This window comes from Haematobia irritans, chromosome 1 (assembly GCF_050003625.1).
Source record: "Haematobia irritans isolate KBUSLIRL chromosome 1, ASM5000362v1, whole genome shotgun sequence".
Lineage (NCBI taxonomy): Eukaryota > Metazoa > Arthropoda > Insecta > Diptera > Muscidae > Haematobia > Haematobia irritans.
The window spans coordinates 91,284,269-91,304,127 of record NC_134397.1 but is presented as its reverse complement, the minus strand read 5'-3'; the positions used below and the strand labels follow the sequence as shown (position 1 = coordinate 91,304,127).

Below are 19,859 nucleotides of genomic sequence, written 5' to 3'. Positions count from 1 at the left end.
GACTAATCCGGTTCCGAGCATTTTAACTGTTTTGTCCTCAGGTTTCGGGTTCATGATCCTCCACGAGCAAGCAAAGCAGGCGGAATGAAATAGGAGCTGGATTAGTTATTCCCGATTATTCAACCCGTGTAGTACTGTCGCACTCACTACCTGTAGAAAGAATATGAACGATTATTAGTGAAATTTCTTTAGGAAATTTACAGGTACATTCAGATTGGGATATGTAACGAACGAGTTATATATAACTTTATATGTAAGGCACAGGTGTATAAATTGATGCTTAGCTTCTTTGGGGAATTGTTAACATTGTCAACATCCAATTTGAATGTACAGACTTTTACTTTTCGTCATTGTCCCCTGAAAATCCGATCCCCTGTCACTCGAACCTCTAAGTAAGAATAGTTTTTGGGGATTATCGTTTATCGGTTTATCATGTAATTTTGTGGATTTTTATGATAAGACCGATAATTGTGTATTTTTGCATTTATAAATTGATTTTGTCTGTTTGATTTTCGAGAATTTATTCTGAATACTTATTGAATTTGTAGAATTGGAGTGTACAGTTAATACACATTTTGAAACGGGTGGGTGATAGAGAATTTTTGTTTGGGTTTTTTTACATTTTACATTTATTTCGTTAGAATATGGTTCTAACTAGGCAAGGTAGCCGGCAACAGTCTGAGATGGATAACCAAAATTTGATAAGTGTGACCACTACACCGGGAATCGACCTTCTTACTGCTGGGACAAGCACAGCGATAACCGCGGCCTCTTCTATGTCAACTAATGTGGTCACAGCAACTACTACTACATCGTCAACTGGAACATCTAGATCCATTGAAAGTTCCGAGAGCACAAGTTCTTTTCTCCCAAACAACAACACGGCCATATCACTCGACTTTGCCAGTCAAACGGCTCAAAACATACGAGACGATTTCAGACGAGGAAATTTAGCCCCGCGAGCGAATATGGGTCAGGAAAATGAACTGCAGCAAATGGTAGCCTCAGTTGGATTAGTTCAGGCTTAGCTTATGAGGAGTCTGGAGGAAATACGCTTGTGTAGTCGAGATTTACAAGCAAATGTTCAAATTGGGCCCATCAATAATCAAAATAAAGAAGGGCAACAACCTCAAACTAGTTTGGCGGGAGGTGTAAATTTTCCAAGAGATGGCCTTCCTACCTTACAGCCACGTCCAGGATTTAATGAACCGATAGAGCAGACGGCAGTTCAAAACGATTTTATACCACCGCCGCCGGAGTTTGGACCAGGGGCAGTATCGTCACCATCTCCAGGCAATAGAGTTATACAACCACGACAGAATACTTATATGCCAAATCCAAGTCAACCTACTGGACCGACGTATTGGCAATCTCCAGCGAACGCCGGATATCCTCAATCCGCTACATCAATACCAAGATTCAATCTAAAGAAATGTCAGATTTGATGGAAGCGAGAAGACGATGGATGCTGAAGATTTTATTTTCCGGGTAGAATCAATGCGCGATGATTACGAATACTCTTTTGAGGATCTGGTGAAAGATTTCCCCCAGCTATTAGGTTAGGTTAGGTTAAAGTGGCAGCCCGATTAAATTTCAGGCTCACTTAGACTATTCAGTCCATTGTGATACCACATTTAACTAAAAGTACCTATTACATATGGGCACTTCTAGTCTTAACCACTGAACCTTCTGTATTATTAACTTTTGTGGAACCAACCAGATTGCTCCAAAAACATTAACAAACTGCTTAAGTTAACGTTTTCCAGGTCAGCCAGTAATCTAAAGCTATATGCTCCTAAACTTCGCTTACGCCTTACACAAAAAGCAGGACACTCACACAAGAGGTGTTTAATTGATTCCTTTTCCTCCACGTCATGACAGCTTATACAATAGTCATTATACTTCGCACCTATAGTTTTTGCAAATTCGCCTATCAGGCAGCGACCCGTTATAGCAGATATTAGGAGTGCTATCTGACGCCTTGAGAACACTAGCATATCTAGTGTGCGGTTTAAGTTTAAATGGGGCCATATTTGCTTGGTGTCGTTACAACCCTTGCAATTTTCCCATCGAATATTGGCCATCATAACAGCCTTCTCACGCAGTAAGAGCTTGCAGGTGGCCAGAGGCATACCAACAGATTCTAGTTCCCCTGGAATATGTAAGGTAGTTCCTAGCCTTGCTAACACATCTGCTTCACAGTTCTACGGTATGTTCCTATGACCAGGCACCCATATTAGGTGAATATTGTACTGCTCAGCCATCTCGTTGAGAGATTTGCGGCAGTCTATGGCCGTTTTTGAGTTAAGGAACACAGAGTCCAAGGATTTTATTGCAGGTTGACTGTCTGAGTATATATTAATGCCAATATTTGTTGGAACATTACTTCTCAGCCAATTCACCACCTCTCTTATTGCCAATATTTCAGCCTGAAAAACACTACAGTGATTAGGTAATCTATTCTATTCGCTATTCGAATTTCCAGATCTTTAGAATATACTCCGGGGTCTGTGTACACCACGCCTCACTGTTGGGAATTAGAGTTTCAAACTTTTTGTCGAAAAGTGGTTTTGCCAGGGTGTAATCCACTACGTTAGGCACATCTGGCATTACTTTGAGGACCGAACTATGACCGTACATTTTTTCCGACCACAGCGATAGCTCGCGCAACCGCACAGCCGTTGTTGCAGCTGACTGTTTGGCCAAAATGTCTAAAGGCAATAGATGTAGCATGACATTAAGGGAGTCTGTTCCTGCCTTACTAAATGCGCCTGAGATACATAAGCTCGCCATACGCTGAACTTTATCTAAACAAGTCGGTTTTTGAAGTGCCGGCCACCAGACTACAACACCATATAGCATTATAGGTCTAACCACTGCCGTGTATAGCCAATGCACAATTTTTGGTCTTAGTCCCCACTTTTTCCCTATTGCCTTTTTGCACGAGTACAAAGCTACCGTGGCTTTTCTCGCCCTCTCTTCAATATTAAGCCTAAAATTCAGCTCCCTGTCCAAAATAACGCCAAGGTATTTTGCACACTCACCAAAGGGAATTTCAGTACCCCCTAAGGAAATGGGCCTAACCGTGGGAGTTTTGCGATCTTTGCAGTACATGACTATTTCTGTCTTTGCTGGATTTACACCAAGACCATTATCTTTCGCCCATTTCTCAGTCATCCGGAGAGCTCTCTGTATAATATCTCTGATTGTGGATGGGAATTTTCCCCTGACTGCTAGCGCCACATCATCTGCGTATACCACCACTTTTATCCTTTCTTTTTCTAGAGAAACCAGAAGGTTGTTTATAGCAACATTCCAAAGAAGAGGTGATAGAACTCCTCCTTGGGGAGTGCCTCTGTTCACATACCTTTGTATGTTTGCTTGCCCTAGTGTGGCTGAAATACGTCTCTTCATTAGAAGTTCGTCTAACAGCCTAAGAATACCTGGATCAACATTCAGAGTTGTCAGTCCATTTAATATCGAGCTCGGATGGATATTATTGAACGCCCCTTCGATGTCTAGAAACGCCACGATTGTGTATTCTTTGACAGATAGTGAGCTTTCAATAAAGCTGACCAGTTCATGCAATGCGGTCTCAGTAGACCTGCCCTTCGAGTATGCATGCTGTCGTTTCGAGAGCAAACCTGAATCCACGGTAGTTCTAAGATACATGTCTATCATCCTCTCCAGGGTCTTAAGTAGGAATGAGGATAAGCTGATTGGTCGGAAATCCTTCGCACTCGAGTGAGAGGCTTTTCCTGCTTTAGGTATGAAGACGACTTTTGTTTCCCTCCACTTTTCTGGAATATATGCTAAGTTTACACATTGTTTATATATCACCGTCAACCAGGGGATAATTCTTCCAGCCACTGCCTGTAACTCCGCCGGAGTAATTCCATCAGGTCCGGGGGATTTGAATGGTCCAAAGCTATTTAAAGCCCATTTTATTCTAGATTCCGACACAATTTCCTCGATAGGAAATGATCGCTGAGCCTCTGTTACACCGCCGGAACATGGTTCAACCGTCTGATTTCCAGGGAAGTGTGTGTCCAAAAGTACCTCCAACGTCTCCTCACTGGACGTTGTCCAATTTCTCTCCGATGTTTTAATGAAACCTGGAGCGGTGTTAGTGGATGCTAGTACCTTCCGTAGTCTGGAAGCCTCTGACGTATTCTCAATACTGCTACAGTAATCATCCCAAGAGTTTTGTTGAGACCTTCTCAGTTCTCGTTTATATTCTCTCAGATTCATCTTGTAAGTGTCCCAATCCTCCGGAGCTCTTGTGGACTTTGCTTTGTTAAAGAGCTTCCTGCAGGATTTCCTCATATTACTTAACTCCGTAGTCCACCATGGCGGCCGATTTTTTCCCCTTGGCTTTCCTCTAGGGCATGCAGCTTTCAGTGAAATGTTGAATGCCTTAGTAATCCGCTCCACTGCGTGTTCGATATCTTGCACAGTGCCCATATTTGTCTCCGGCACTTCCGGTATCATCAAATTGAACGATTCCCTATACCTATTCCAATCAGCTTTCCTAACATTTGGCGGAAATATGGTCTTTGAAGTACGAACAGCCAATCTGAAACTGATGTAGCGATGATCTGAGAAGCTATGTTCCCTCAAAACTTGCCACTCAGATATCTTATCATTCAGTTCCGGAGAGGTCAACGTTACGTCCAAAACCTCTTGTCTGTTCCTGGTGACGAAGGTTGGTGCATCTCCCTTATTGCAAACTACCAGGTTAGTACGCAAAATAAACTCTATTAGCGACTCTCCCCTTGCATTAGTATCACTACTTCCCCAAATACTATGATGTGCATTTGCATCGCATCCCATAATGAGTTTTGTCTTTGTTGTTAGTGACTCCTCAACTAAGGTCTTAACGGCACAGGGTGGCATATCCCTATCATGTCCCATGTAGACCGAAGATACCCAATATTTGCATGTGGATATCTCTAGACTGGCTACGACAGTGTCTGCATTGCTCAATGAAGGAAGCAGAAACAAGTTTAGTTCGTTTTTAGCAATTATACATGCTCGATTTATATCGTTACCGGTATTATGCAAAAGTTTGAAACCCGGAGTGCTTAATTCACAGATCTTGTTCTTATATATGTATGGTTCTTGAATAAGAACTATATCTATGTCTCCTTTCATCAGGAGAACTTTTAAGGCAACACAAGCGGCCTTACAATGGTGAAGATTTATCTGGAGGAACCGTAGAACCATCCAAATTTTCAACCACCGTCACATCAGCCGCTTCAATTGAGTCATCAAGGGCTTCCTCTTCACAGATCTCGGTGACTCTCGCAACAATCCGCGGTTCAGCTTTGGTGAGGCTTGAGCCTGTAGAAACTTCCCGCATATGATTTTCGCCATAGTCTGTAGGTTTTATGTCTCCTTCGGCTTCGCTAGGAGATTTTTTCACTGCTGACTCTACCGGAGGCTTGTCCGTTTCGGTATCCTTTGGCTGATCGCTTTTGTATACCTTCATATGGATATCATGAAAGCCATAACTTACGCGTCCTTGGGTCTGGGCTAGCTGTGGCAGCGACTATATGTTTAATATAAACACCGCATGTCGTCTTGGTCCATCCACCTCATCCAAACGACCAACCTTCCAATCGGCGGTTGGAAGATCTGGATTACATTCTTTTAGTCTCTCTAGTATTGACTCAGGATCAGGAGGGTTTGCCGGTATCCATGCATGTGCTCTAGGTTTAGCCGGTATGTCTTTTTTATCGACTAACTCCAAAGCGGCTCCTTCCCAAACTTCACCAATTAGCATCAATGCAGCTTTAAAGCAATCCATAGACCTCTGGTCTGCAAAAGCTATTAACTTATATCGTCCTTGATACCATCCAGCATCTTGCCGTCGAGGACTTGGTCCGGGAAACTTTTTTCGCACCTCTGAGTAGACACCAGACATCGCGTTCTCAATTTCCCCCCATTTTTGCCTTGGAATCATACCGTTCAATGCTCCTTTATTAATAATAGCCATCACAAGGCTGTCTTTTGCAACTGAGGCAAACGATCTTTGATCCCGTTTAGAGGATGGTAGCTCATCCGGTGATCGTTCCCTTTTTCCAGCTTCAAGAATTCCTTGAGCCCATTTTAAGGAATCGCTTTGCTTAGCCGACAACGTGCTTGGGTCGACTGATCCTAATTTCTTTAGGATAAACAAAGCATTTCTTCGTTCCTTGAATCTCTTTCGAGAGGGATTGCCTCCTTTTGATGTCGTCACCTTAGAAAAGGTTCGACTTGCCAAAGTGTCACCGCCATTAGATGGAATAGCCTTAGATTGGTATTGGCAGCAACGCCGTATAGCCCCTTTTCAATCTTGGCCAGATTTGAAAAACGCATTTTTGAACCAATTCAGACGCTTTGAAAACGAATTCCAAATTCAAAAACGCATCATGGATCGTAGACAACAACCACAGGAGTCTTTCGAAGACTTTTTCAATGCGGTAGTCAAATTACGAAATCAGCAAAGAATTCCCTATTCGGAAAGAGACCTCGTGGAGATTATGAAGGGAAATCTCAAGTCGTCTCTGGCATCTTTGATTTTCCCGATAAAATTACATGGACTGAACCATTTTCGTCAAGAAGTGAAGAAAGCGGAAGCAATGTTGGCCAACCAACGCCAAGCTTATCAACAGAGATCCTATCAAGCACCAAGAGTTCACGAATTGGAGTATAGAGAAGTTGGTCAAGAAAGCGAATTTGAAGTGGAAGCGATTGGCCCCAGCTCTAGATACACATGCTGGAATTGCAAGAAGGTCGGTCATGGTTATGTAGAATGTTCCGTCCCCATAGGCAGAATTTTCTGTTTCAAGTGTGGTCAGGAAGGGGTTGTAACACCCAAGTGTCAGCGTTGCCAGGGAAACTCGTCGAAGAGCGTATCACGAGCTGCGGTAGCACGTTCGACGCAGACAGAGACACCGCAGCATTAGATAATAGTTTTCCTATGTCAACAGCATTAAACACAGGGGTGGTTAAAATTTTACAAAATCATAATCCGATAAATATCGCCGATTCTGAGAAGAAGATTAGAGAAATAATTCCATTACATATTAGAAAGCAAGTCTACGAAGAAGCAAGAGCAAGAATTTTTGGCCCGATATCTTCTAAAGTGAAGAGAGCGAGAGAGCGTTATAAGCGGAGGAAGCAGTTGCGGAAGGTAATTTCACAGTCAGCGCTGTACGAAGGAGAGGATACCAGGTTTTACAGCCGAATCAAAATAAATGGAGCCGAAATCGAGTGTCTTCTAGATAGTGGCGCCACGGTCACATGCCTAGGGAGAAATTGCATGGAGTTTATTGAGACTGTTGGTCTGAAAATGCAACCTTTCTTCTCTTACATTAAAACAGCAGATGGTAGTCCGCACCGAATTGTAGGGAAGGTATGCGTGGACATTACTTTTAACGGAAAATGTAATCAAATTGTTTTCTATTTAGTGCCTACATTGAACCGACAACTTTTTCTGGGGGTAGATTTTATGCGAGCCTTTGGAATGTTTGCTTCTGTGGAGAGCCTCAGAAGCAAACATTCCAAAATTTCCGTGCTTTTCTAAGAAAGGTTTGGGTCGAACGAAGTCTGAGGTCCACACAATTGATACCGCCGACGCAGTTCCTGTGAAGAGTAAACACTACCCTGTATCCCCAGCCGTGCAGAAGTTAATGTTCGCGGAGCTGGATAGGATGCTTGCTATGGGAGTCATTGAGCCTAGCGAAAGCCCATGGAACAACCCGGTAACTCTTGTTCGGAAGGGCGAGAATAACTGGTTGTGCCTGGATGCGCGAAAGTTCAATGCTCTTACAGTCAAGGATGCTTATCCACTCCCGCACATTGAAGGTTTGCTTAGTCGGCTGGGCGATACATTTTTCATTTCTAGTGTTGATTTAAAGGATGCTTTCTGGCAGATACCTTTAGATAATTCAATTAGAGAAAAGACCGCATTCACTGTGCCGGGGAGACCACTTTACCATTTTACGGTAATGCCTTTTGGGTTGTGTAATGCAGTTCAAAGGCTTTGCCGTCTAATGGATAAAGTGATCCCTTCAGCCATACGTGATCGGGTCTTTGTCTACCTGGATGATCTTTTGGTTGTGTCGCCAGACTTTGAAACTCACATGGAACTGTTGGAGCAGGTAGCGAAATTGTTGGACGACGCAGGGTTAACCATTAATGTTGCGAAGTCCAAGTTTTGCTTTAAGCAGCTTCGTTACTTAGGTTATTTTGTTGGTGGAGGGGAGCTCAAACCGGACCCAAGCAAAGTGGAAACCATTACGCGATTTTCGTATCCCAAGACAGCGAAACAGGTGCGTAGTTTCACCGGTGCCACGGGCTGGTATCGGAGGTTCATTCCGAACTATGCCACTATCGCCGCACCTATTTTTGAAACCTTGAAGAAAGGCAAGCAGTTTTGTTTTACTGAAGAGGCGAAAGTGGCATTTGACAAATTGAAAATGGCGTTGGTTTTGGGAAGCATTTCTATGTCCAATGCGATGCTTCCGACCGTGGGATTGGAGCGGTCCTGTTCCAGAAAGACGACGAAGACGAGGAGCATTCCATTGCCTATTTTTCTGTCTTGCAGTGGTAATGGCGGTGAAAAAATTCCGATCCTACATCGAGCTAATGCCACTTACCATAATAGCAGACCACAGTAGTTTGAAGTGGCTTATGTCACACAAAGATCTAAGAGGCCGGTTAGCTCGATGGAGCCTGCACCTGCAAGCATTTTCTTTCGATGTGGAGCACAGACAGGTAGTAAGAATGTGGTACCAGATTCTCTTTCGCGGTATGATATGGAATCGGTGACAACTGATTTGAATTCATTAATCGATTTGACGTCCGATGCTTTTAAGTCTGATGACTACAAGCAACTAATCGAGACTATACAAGCCGATGGCGAAAGTTTGCCTGATATTCGATTGATCGATGGATATGTCTACCGCAGAACTCAACACTATGACGGCATACCATTGCATGAGGATTTTGAGGATTCCATAAAACATTGAAAAGAGTAAGGGATTACTTTTACTGGCCCAACATGACGGTACAGGTTAGATCGTTCGTGTTATCGTGTGATGTATGCAAATCTTCAAAGCCATCTAATGTTACGTTGAAGCCACCGATGGGAAAAGAGACAATGGTCGAGAGACCGTTTCAACGTATTTATGCAGACTTTTTTAGTCCATATCCGCGTTCTAAGGCGGGTAACGCGTACATTTTTATCGTTCTGGACCACCTAAGCAAGTTCGTATTATTGAAGGCTATGGCTAAGGCCAGCTCGAAGAACGTGATCAAATTTTTGATTTCCGAAGTGTTCCACAAGTTTGGTACACCTGAAACAATCGTAACGGATAATGGCCAACAATTCACGAGTAAGGAATTTCAAGACATGCTAAAGAATTTTGGAGTTAGGCATTTGAGAACGGCTACTCACTCTCCTCAGGCTAACGCTTCAGAGAGGGTGAATCAGTCCATCTTGGCAGGTATACGATCCTATCTTACTGATAGTCATCAGGACTGGGATAAGTATTTATCCGAATTCGAGTGCTCACTGCGCTCGTCTATTCATTCCTCGATAGGAGTCACACCGTATTTTGCTTTATTTGGGATGAATACGATTAACCACGGTAATGTATACGGATTAGCCCGAAAGTTGCAAATACTTTGTGATCCCGAGACTGATATTGTACCAAAAACAGTCAAATTGGAATTGGTAAGAGAGAAAATCCGAGAGAACTTACACAAGGCATACATATCTAATGAAAAGAGGTACAATGTTCGAGTAAGGAGGTCAAGAAGTTTATCGCAGAAGCTTTCAACAAAGTGTTTCAAGGACCAATTCAATGCGAAACTAGGCTAAAAATTTCATAAGTGCAGAATAGTCAAACCGGTAGGCAATTGCCTATACGAAGCAGAAGACCTGAGGGGGAAACCATTAGGTGTTTATCATATGAAAGATCTGAAGCAGTAGTTTGATACTGACTATATACTTAATAATTTTTCTATTAATTTTATGGACGACAGTACATGTTGAATCGAGGTCCGATTTTCCATGGTACGAGAGTTTTGTCTCCAAATTCAGTCGCGAAATTAAATATTTTTGATTGGGATTTTTTCAATCGCAAATAAAATAATATCGATCACAGAACTAATTAGGAATAAAGGAAAAAAAACACAAAGGAAATTTTATTGAGGCAATCAGTTGATTGTTGTATTTTCGTTAAATTAGGTCCAATAATCTTCGTTACATGAGATTTTTTTGTAATTCAGCGTTTGATGACCTAAGTTATGGAACTTATATGGAAATTACTTGTGGCCGAACAAAATTTGTAATTATATCTTCGATTGGAAATAGTCTTTGTGTAATTAAAACGTTAATAATTAATATTTTAATTAACACCGTAGAAATTTTGAAACATTTGTTTAATTACTGTGGTCATCAAAAACAAATCGATACTTGTATCAGTTTTTGTTAACTGCATTTTCAACTACAATCAGGTTTTAGTTATGAATATTTTGGTGGCTTTTTCTTTCAGTGCTGTTCGGTCATTAATGATATATTATTCTATTTGGGGAAAGAGCAAAATAATATCAAAAAAGTAAATTGTCAAAAAAAAAAAAAATCGAAACAATGACAAATCACGAAAACTAATAGCATCAATCGTTTTTTTGTCAAATTATTATTCTAATTGAAGTTGAAAATCATTATTATTTCTATGATGGAAGCTATTGCGATTGTAGTTTAATTGTGTTTATTAATTTTGTGATTGAAAAAGGAAACATTTAGCGGTGTATAGGGTAACATATGTTTGGAATGGTAATAGGAAATTTGAACAAATTCACACCGAAAGATATTTTCGATATACACCCTGATCTAACCGATCCCGACATTGACACACGTTTCATTTGAGACGAGTCAGAATCGACCCTCACAGAGAAAAAATATCACTGAGATTTTTCCAATTAAAGTATTAATTGAGTTTGAAGAGATATTAAAGTATTAATTGAGTTTGAAGAGATATTCAATTAGAAATTTAATTGATTCAACAAATTTTTTTATTGAAACAAAAATCAGTCACAGAAATTGATAGTATCAATTAATTTTTTATTGGATCAATTAATTTTTTTTGACTTTCAATTTTTTTTTGTATTGATACTATCATTCCTGTGGTTGAAGACATTTCGATTAAAAGAAAAAAAAGTTATTTGGAACAATTAATTTTGTGATTGAACCAGAATTTTTTTTTGTGTGCTGTCAGCAATATGTGAGTACAATTGGAACTACCTACACCACAATTCAATAGGACTTTTAGTTTATGACAAGGGAGAACTTATTATTTTCATGGCTGAGACCGCTTGAACTGAAGACAAGAATAATTTGGAGGTGGGATTTGAAACCATTTGTGAGAGGAGAAGATCGACTGGAAGTCCGACTAGATGGTTTTGAAGCCAGCTGTTAAGTTTTCTTTAACGAACACCTTGTTGGGTCATGATGACCAAGCAGTAATTTTTCCTGTAACGAACACGGCGTAGTGAATAAACGGTTTTTCGTTTTGTGGTTGGGACTAATTTTCCTTCGTTGTCATTGAAGGTCGGAATTAAATAAGTTTTGAACAACCAATGTTTCGGACTAAGACAGAACGACGATCTTGTTTGGACCAGAAGGGGTTCGTTAGACTAGGAATCCTTTTCACTACATTGTTTGGGTGGTTCAACCCGCACACAAAAAAATAACTGCAAATAAATATTAACAACTTTATTTGTATGTAAAATCTGCTGATGCTCAACAAATTTGTCTATTGAATATGAGACATTTGTTGTTGAAATGTGTTTGTAGATGCTTGACAAAGGAAATAATAGAAATATTCTGAATTTTCAACAAATTGTTTTGTTGCGAAATTAGTTGACAGCTATCGATATGAAAACAAAAACAAAACTACAAGACTGGTTACGCGCACATCGTTGAAAACATGTACATACGAAAGCTAAAAGAAGTATGCGAAGAATACCGTTAGAACAAAATGAGTATGAGCACATGCACGTGTATGATAGCAAGCATAGAGCTCATTCATCAGAGAATACAGAAAAGCATTTATAAATGCCTGTAAAAAATTTATATTTTTTAAATTTGGTAGATAAATGTGTTTGTTGTATGAGATAATTAATAAAACCGTATTAATATCGGGATTAGAGTTATTACAATTCTAATTAACTAAAGGGTGATTTGTTAAGAGCTTGATAACTTTTTTTTAAAAAAAAACGCATAAAATTTGCAAAATCTCATCGGTTCTTTATTTGAAACGTTAGATTGGTCCATGACATTTACTTTTTGAAGATAATTTCATTTAAATGTTGACCGCGGCTGCGTCTTAGGTGGTCCATTCGGAAAGTCCAATTTTGGGCAACTTTTTCGAGCATTTCGGCCGGAATAGCCCGAATTTCTTCGGAAATGTTGTCTTCCAAAGCTGGAATAGTTGCTGGCTTATTTCTGTAGACTTTAGACTTGACGTAGCCCCACAAAAAATAGTCTAAAGGCGTCAAATCGCATGATCTTGGTGGCCAACTTACCGGTCCATTTCTTGAGATGAATTGTTCTCCGAAGTTTTCCCTCAAAATGGCCATAGAATCGCGAGCTGTGTGGCATGTAGCGCCATCTTGTTGAAACCACATGTCAACCAAGTTCAGTTCTTCCATTTTTGGCAACAAAAAGTTTGTTAGCATCGAACGATAGCGTCCGACGTTGCGTCCAACAGCATCTTTGAAAAAATACGGTCCAATGATTCCACCAGCGTACAAACCACACCAAACAGTGCATTTTTCGGGATGCATGGGCAGTTCTTGAACGGCTTCTGGTTGCTCTTCACTCCAAATGCGGCAATTTTGCTTATTTACGTAGCCATTCAACCAGAAATGAGCCTCATCGCTGAACAAAATTTGTCGATAAAAAAGCGGATTTTCTGCCAACTTTTCTAGGGCCCATTCACTGAAAATTCGACGTTGTGGCAGATCGTTCGGCTATTCATGATGAAATGTCAAAGCATACTGAGCATCTTTCTCTTTGACACCATGTCTGAAATCCCACGGGATCTGTCAAATACTAATGCATGAAAATCCTAACCTCAAAAGAATCACCCTTTAGAATATATATCACTGGGCAAAAAGTTGTCAAAATGCTTGCTAGACCCTGGACTACTCAAATTTAAAATCGTCATACATTTACAAAACTGAGTATAGGATTTTCGACACAAAAATGTTACATGTTCCCCGTCCAAAAATAGCATTTTGTCATATTCATTCTCTGTGTGTACTTAACAAAATATCTCCAAAATTGTTCCGGCAATTTTGCAATTTTGGTGCAATAATTCTGTCAATTTCAATTTAATTTTTTGTCAATACACCAATAAATTTGTTACAGGTCATTGATAGACTGCAACAAACCACATACAAATTTTTTCGTTCAAATTCAAAAATATTTGTTGAGGATTAAAAGTAACGTTCAACAACAAATATTTTGAACTGTTGGATGCTCAACAAATTACTTACAAATTATGTTATTGAGAACACAAATTATTTGTTGCCTTCTGATGGTAACGATTGCTAACAACTTTTTTGTAATAATGGTTATTAAAAGTACAAATTAGTTTGTTGCAGGAAAATTAACAAATTTTGTTATTGGTTTTCCAACAAAAGTTATTGGTTCTCAAACTTATTTTTATCTGTGCGAGATATGTATGTATTTTTGTAAAAAAGAAATTGGTCAATTATAGAATCCTGATGTGGACTTTTGTTGCTCTGTCAAAAATATTATACAAGTATTTCGAATGTATTTGACAATATATCATAAAAATGTTGCTTTGGCAAAATTAAACTTAAAAATTCGATGTTATTTTTCACGATTCTATATGTCTCCCTATCTGGGGCAGATACGCACAACATACAATTTTTGTGAAATTATCCTTCTCGACTTAAGGGGTTCTTGTCATAACTCTACAGATTGCATCTGCGATTATATTATTCTTTTTCATTCATGCGATGGTGAAATTATTCAAAGTTATGATTATCCTTCCTACTACAAACGCGATCATCACAGTGATAAACGTTTTTGCTAAATTTTACATAATGCATTCATCAAATTGTAATTAATCAATTTGATGTAATACATTCATAAATTCGATGTAATATGTAATATGTTCATGAATATAAGCCAAGTTTATGGTAAGGGCGGGTATGGTCGCTACATAGATACATTTATATTAATGAATGGACGGATAGTATTATATTCGTCCACTCGATAATATCAATTCGTTTACATTGCGAACATATCCATCCTTATCAACATATATTAGAGAATAGGTTACATTAAATTTATGAATTATAGAAAATATTTACTACGACACTTGTAATAAATAACCCCATTTTTTTTTTGTTTTAATAAGTTTTATTTATTTAGAATAAAGTACAGTTAACGATATATGATGGTACGTATATAAAATTTATCATACAGCAATTTTATAAAAGAAAATAACTTAATGTTTAATGCAAATATTTTAATTGTTTATTTTTAAAATAAAATTCAAATAAACAAATCAAGTGAATCGGGATTTTTGACATTTACAGACAATTTTGAATTTAAAGATTTTTTTAGAAAATAGTTTTTTTTTGGGTTCGGTAACCAAATAAAAAAAAAACGTTGACGGGCTTGATTACATGAACGGCTTTCGTTTTTCTTTGGCGAAGTCTTAAAGTATTGCTTAGACAATGTGAGTCACGGTAGCAGATTTTTTACGAACTCTGGCTGGTGTTTTGACAACGCATGCTGTAATTTTATCTTTGTCTGATTGTTCTCCGTTTGATACCACATGTGTGTTGATTAACGTTCATGAACGGATCGTTTTGAAACTTACACGCCGTTCATGATTTTTTCTATGGGTGTAGATAGGGTACCACAGGGATTTATTCTGGGCCCCTGGTTGTTAACGACGTACATTAATGATCCGCCTGACGTATTGGTTAGTACTGAATCGTAAAACCTAGATCTTTGTATAGAAAATATTAAATGCGATTTATTCAATGTTTACAAGAGGGCTTTAAAAGTGTACTGATTGAAATCAAAAACTCTTGCAATCTCAAAAAGGTAAATTTCAGAAGATAATTTTCATTACACATTGCAAATTAATAGTCAGATTATTCCCCAGGTACAGATACTTACAAACTTTCAATTCCAATTTAGATCGGCTGAATCATCTATCGCGAACCTTCCGCCGCAATAAGTGCCATTCTCCAAACGTTAACCGCTTACGTCTCAGAAGAAAATTTGAGTGTATCCTTAGATCTAACAGTATGTAAGGTATTAACATAATCATAAATAACGCAAATTGTGAATTACCAGAAACATGAAAAAATCCACTTCATTACTATTAAATGTATGCAACATCTGCTTCGGACACTTGCGTTTTACTAGACCGCAATAGATACTATCACGTCATCCCCACTTAGTGGCGATGACTATGATGAAGGGATAAAATGACATGCATAGTGGAGTAGAGACATGTTAAGAATTCATGACTATTTCAGCGTTTCCTAATTCGGGTGGTTCCCACATAAAAGCAAACATCAAACCCATAAAAGCACCACACTATTGCAAATTCTTGTAAGCACTGCTAAACTTCGACCTCCACTTACACAAAAAAGACATGAGAAAAAAAAAACTAATTTTCTCATGATTCTGTATGATTCGCTGTTAGATTCTCCGTCCAGGCGAAAGGTAAAATTTTTAAAAAGTATAAAATTGAATAATTTCATATAGATTGTTTGTATTACAGAAAAAGGTGCCAACGTTTATCACCAAAAGTATTTACTTTTCTTTCAACCAAACTTCTTTACGGCGAAAAGCAAATGGGAAACGTTATTTGTTTGTCTAAAATTTCATTTGGGAGAATTTTTTTGCGAGTACGTTCGTGAATATTAAAAACTCATTTGTGGAAACCTACACTGAAAAAAAAGCATGTCCGGTTCCAAAGATTTTGTCTTTACTTTAAAAAATTTGGTATTGATTCCGAGCCAAAGAAGCGGAGAATACAAGTAAGGATACTTTTAAGACACAATTCTCTTTTAAATTTTGGCTTTGTGTTCTTGTTTCTAGGAAACAAATTTTAATTTTTCGTTTTTCCAGCTATTTTTCTTCATATGCTATCAAAGTCCTTTAAAAACGAGTTAACGACAAGTTTATTTTCCAAATTCAGACTCGACATCCAGTAGAAATTATGCTATGTTTCAAGTAAAAAACGTCTTTAAAATAAAGTGTTGAAAAACATGTCCTATTTTTGAACGATTTTTTGCTTTGTAGTCAAGATGCAAAAAGACAACAAATTTAAAGACAATTTCATTAATTTTAAAGAATTTTTCTGAATTTTTAAAGTCAAGTTAACCTTACCCCAAAAAATTTGTCTTTCATGTTATGATACCCATTTTTAAGTCAAATCATCTAATTATAAGTACATTACGACTTCATTGAAAAGTTTATCGACTTTTGGACAAGGAAAAAAACTTTATATTAGAGAAATACATCTTCTCTTCTAAGCAAAATTTGCATTGGTATTTTAATGACTTGAAATCTTTGACCTCACGACAATATTTTTTTCGGTGTACTTGATATGATAGTGTAGTTGATTGTCTCAGTATAGTACTTCTAGTCGAACCATAATTATACATTCAAGGTTTGAAATAATAGTCCAGAATCAAATCCAACTACTTTCCGAAATAAGGCGACAATAAACTATGCGTTTTCGTACGTTCCAGCAGAGGAAGAAAAATGGGGATGTTTTCACCAAAGACAATAAACTTGAGGAAGATAGGAAATTGGCATGCGTCATATCAAATGTTGCATTTACCATGTTAGTTCCATACATGTTTGTAAATTTTTATTTGTTTTTCGTTTTTATTTTTTTTAATGAAAAACTTACTTTTCTTAATGAAACAATGTTTAATTTTAGGTAACAATAAAAAAATTACATTTTCCCGTTTAAGGAAATTTATTTCGTGCACAATTTTTTTATTTGCATTTTAATGCTATGTCAATACTGGTCGAGTATGAAACTAACACGGTAAATGGTTTGATCTCTTCAGTAGCCAACTTCCTATCTTCCTAGAGTTTATTGTCTTTGGTTTTCACTACTGTACATACTGAAAATGGATGAAGCGAATGACCAAAATAGGTGAGTTTGTAAACAGAAGTTAGGAAATCCTAAAGTCGAGAGGGGCCGACTACATTATACCCTGCTCTACTGTATAAAACTACATTTTCGATAGCATCTCAAATCGTTTAAATTTGTTGGTGCTATATGTAAATGATTATATTACCAAATAACAGGTTGGGTGATAAGTCCCCGGTCTGACACATAGATGGCGTCGCTAGTATTAAATGCATATTATTTTTATATAGTACCAACCTTCAAATGATTCGTGTCAAAATTTGACGTCTGTAAGTCAATTAGTTTGTGAGATAGAGAAGCAAATTTTGTTATTGTGAAAAAAATGGAAAAAAGGAATTTCGTGTTTTGATAAAATACTGTTTTCTGAAGGGAAAAATACGGTGGAAGCAAAAACTTGGCTTGATAATGAGTTTCCGGACTCTGCCCCAGGGAAATCAACAATAATTGATTGGTATGCAAAATTCAAGCGTGGTGAAATGAGCGCGGAGGACGATGAACGCAGTGGACGCCCGAAAGAGGTGGTTACCGACGAAAACATCAAAAAAATCCACAAAACGATTTTGAATGACCGTAAAATGAAGTTGATCGAGATAGCAGAGGCCTTCAAGATATCAAAGGAACGTGTTGGTCATATCATTCATCAATATTTGGAATCATACCTTTGAATCATACTTTTGCAGAATTTCATCATCGCATGGATGAAAGAGAATAATCGCAGAAACGAAAAATATAATCGCATAGATGAAATACTTTCATCACCTGGACGTAATATAGTGATCTATGGGATGTCAATATGTTCATCACAGCGATGAATTACAATTCATCGCCATGACGAAAAATTCATCACCGGGATGAAATGTTACGTTAGCTCATTTTGACGAAAAATTCGTCACCGGGACGTAAAATTCGTTCTCATGATGTACATTTTCCTTTCAGTGTAGTCCTCGTATAAACCGACCCTCCGATTTGGGGTCATGTGCTTCTAGAAACCGCATTTTCTATCCGATTTGACTGAAATTGGTAATCTGGAAATATTTTAAAAACACATGTACCGGAAATGGTGTCTATCGGTCCATGTCTTGATATAGCCCTCATAAAGGCCAACCTCCCGATTTTTAGTTAGAAAGTGTATTATATATGAAATTGAAAATGTAGAGGTATTTTAGGACCATAAATAGGTGTGCCGAAAATGGCGTGTGTCAACCATGTTTTGATATAGCCCCACATTGGAAATCTAGAGGTGTTTTAGAAACATAAATATTTAGGTTTTCAGCAAATGGTGTGCATTAGTCTATTGTTTGTTATAGCCCCCATATAGACCGATATTCCGATTTTACTTTTTGAGACTGAAATTTGAAATCTTAATGTTCTTTATGGCTATAAATAGGTGTTCCGAATATATTGTATATCGGTGCAAATTTTAATATATGACCTTATAAACCCGCCCTTCGATTTGGGGTTTATATTCTGTAGGGGTTTCAGAACCGCAATTAGGTGGGCTGAATTTGGTATGTATCGGTGCATGGCATAGCATCCATATAGACTGATCTCTCGATTTAACTCCAAGGGCTTATTAAACCGTAGTTTTTATCCGATTTGCCTGAAATTGTAGCGGATTTAGCTTTTATGGGTCCATTTGGTAAGCCCTCCATATAGAGCGATTTCACTTCTTCAGGGTATAGAAGGCGCACTGATCCTGAAAATTGCATGAAACTGAAAGTAAAATTTACAGGTTTTACTTTTTCTAATCATTTGAATAATGGAGGTAAAAATTTACAGACTTTAGATTTCAAATCAAGGCATTATTTCATCATTTTCTTGCACACTTACACCAGATGTTTATGATTCCTCTACTCAAACAAAAATGGTTGTCATAAATCCAAAATCTGATCTAGTCTTCATAAATAGAATCTTTAAATTTATCTTCGGGATGCGTACTGGTTGAACTGATCTGCTTGGGAGAATATCTGTTATCAAACCCCCCTGAAATTCTATATTTTATCAGTAACACACTATGACGAAGAATTTCCATGGAACTATTATAGTTGATTAATTGTGGTGGGTACACACAGAAAACAGATAAGTTGAAAATCGATTATTGTAACGAAACTTCTACATTTACAATCACATCACAGTTGTGTCATTCATTTTACTTTATTTACAATCGTTATTTCGTTCCTTCTACCATTTGTTGTTTGTAATACAAGACAATTAGTTGTCTAAACTAAATGCCTCTCTTTTGAAAAAATTTGATCGAATTCGATAGGCACAATCAACCTTATAAAACCTTTGTAACTGTCATTTAGTAGTCAGCACTTTCGTTTGGTACTCACAGCCGAATTCCTTTGAATATATTTTTGAAATGTCAATAAAAATTATTACCATCAAATTTGAAGTATAGTGTGTTTTTTAATATCAAATAACTACAACTGAAAACGGAATATTTCTTATTCGTTTCGAAGTTTCTCATCCGTGGACAGCCTATAAAATATTGTCGTGAACAACTCGCGCCGTGCGAAACTGGCCTTAATACACTATATTCCCTGTGAAACGAAAATAATACACAGCAATATTGACAAAAACAAATAGCTTCAGGATACTCAATATGGAATAATTTCATTGGCGGCTCTGAAAAAA

General features: G+C 37.9%; 1 protein-coding gene across 1 annotated transcript; it reads left to right on the top strand.

Moving 5' to 3' along the window:
* Window positions 1-812: 812 nt before the first annotated feature.
* Window positions 813-7,001, top strand: LOC142221410 (uncharacterized). The gene is made up of 2 exons (XM_075291128.1): window positions 813-1,558; window positions 6,283-7,001. The coding sequence occupies exons 1-2, from the start codon at window positions 1,462-1,464 to the stop codon at window positions 6,948-6,950; spliced, it is 765 nt and encodes a 254-aa protein (XP_075147243.1). The 5' UTR covers window positions 813-1,461; the 3' UTR covers window positions 6,951-7,001.
* The last annotated feature ends 12,858 nt before the right edge of the window (window positions 7,002-19,859 follow it).